This window comes from Fopius arisanus, unplaced genomic scaffold, assembly GCF_000806365.1.
Source record: "Fopius arisanus strain USDA-PBARC FA_bdor unplaced genomic scaffold, ASM80636v1 scaffold00855, whole genome shotgun sequence".
NCBI lineage: Eukaryota > Metazoa > Arthropoda > Insecta > Hymenoptera > Braconidae > Fopius > Fopius arisanus.
Window position 1 is genome coordinate 1 of NW_011888594.1, and position 1,697 is coordinate 1,697.

The 1,697-nt window shown below is 39.8% G+C and overlaps 1 protein-coding gene across 1 annotated transcript; it reads left to right on the forward strand.

Annotated features, from left to right (window-relative positions):
- Positions 1 to 217: 217 nt before the first annotated feature.
- On the forward strand, positions 218 to 1,688 carry LOC105273082 (uncharacterized; the record flags this gene model as incomplete). The annotated part of the gene is made up of 1 exon (XM_011315317.1): positions 218 to 1,688. A coding segment is annotated over exon 1 (1,368 nt), but the record flags the coding sequence as incomplete, so codon positions are not given.
- Positions 1,689 to 1,697: the final 9 nt, after the last annotated feature.

Sequence of the window (1,697 nt, forward strand, 5' to 3'; positions counted from 1 at the left end):
GTCGCCCACGCGCTCAATATGAAAAGAAAGCCATGGACTATAAAACGTGTCCACATTGCTTGGCCACTCAAGTAGCATCGAACATTCGTCATCATGTAAGTAAATGTGCGAAGAACAAAGTAAAAGGACAACGAGAAATTCAAATTCTTGGCCGAGCTGTCGAAGGTCGTTTACACAAGAACGCGAGCGATAGTTTGAGAATCGTAGTTTTTCCTGTATTAAGGGAAGATGACATTGTACGTCTCATTAGATATGATTGGCTCATCATTCTGTATGGCAACAAATTGTGCTTGAAATACACAGAGCATTATCAACACGATATGATTCGAGCTCGCTTGCGACTAATAGGACGATTTTTGGCTGCTATCAAACATATCAATCCTGCAATACCGGATTTAGCATCTGTGTATACCCCCACCAATTATGATAGCTCGATCGACGCAGTTCGGCAAGTGGCTCAATATGATACCATCACAAATATTTTCAGAACTCCCACCGTTGCTGCAAACTTGGGAACTTACTTGACACAGATTGGAGAAATTTTAATGGTTGAATGTATCAAACGGGATGATGACTCGAAACTGAAAGAGGTAAAAAAGTTCATGAAAGTACACAAGGTTGAGTTCGGTGTTGTCATCAATAAAAGAGTCATGGAGAGCCAAGCACAGATGCAAAGACATAAAAAAATAATCCTTCCATTAACGGATGATATTAAAAAGTTGGTAACTTATTTGAACGTCAATTTGAATGAAAAACTCGAGCAATTGTCCAACGCTTATTCTTACGAAGACTGGTTGGCCTTGGCTCAATTGACGATGGCATCAATTGTAGTTTACAATCGTCGTCGTACAGGAGAGATTAGCAATATATTGGTTGATGATTATCAGCTTGAATCCATTGATGACACATCCAATAAAGAGACTTTTAGTAAACTCACACCCAGAGCTCAGAAAATTGCCAAGACTTATAGTCGATTCTTGATAAGGGGAAAGAAAAATCGAACCGTCCCTGTACTTCTCAAGCCAAAACTAGTTGAATCTATTGATCTATTGCTGAAGTATCGCGAAGCTGCTGGGGTTCCGAAATCAAACAATTTTCTTTTTGCTGAACAGAGTTTTGGAGAATACAGAATAAAAGTTCTCAGTGCTTGTAATATCATGCGAAAATTTGCCAACGCCTGCGGAGCAAGCAATCCCCATTCGCTGACCGGTACCAACTTACGCAAGCATATTGCAACTATATGTATTCACTTGGACTTATCGGAGATTGCTGTGAATGATCTCTCTAGTTTCCTGGGACATGACCCCAAAATTCATCGTAATTTTTATCGCCAACCACAGGTGGAACGAGAAATTCTGCAGATTAGTCCACTATTAGAAGCGGCTCAAGGAAAAGAAGAATCGGACGATGGAAGTGAAACAGAAGCTAATGTGAAATCAAGAGACAAAAGTGAATCAGAATATGACGGTAAACAAGATGACAACAAACAACACAAGGAAGTAAGATCACAAAAGGAAAAAGAGAGCGATAATGAATCTGACGATCCCAAAACATCAAAAAGTTTCCCTTGTTACGCCGAGAGTGAAAATGAAAGTATGCCTAGAGATGATGTACATGAAAGGACAGGAGACGAAAGCACAGATGAATCATCAGATTCAACTGATATGTCAACTCCTTCTAATGATGCTTCACCTGAA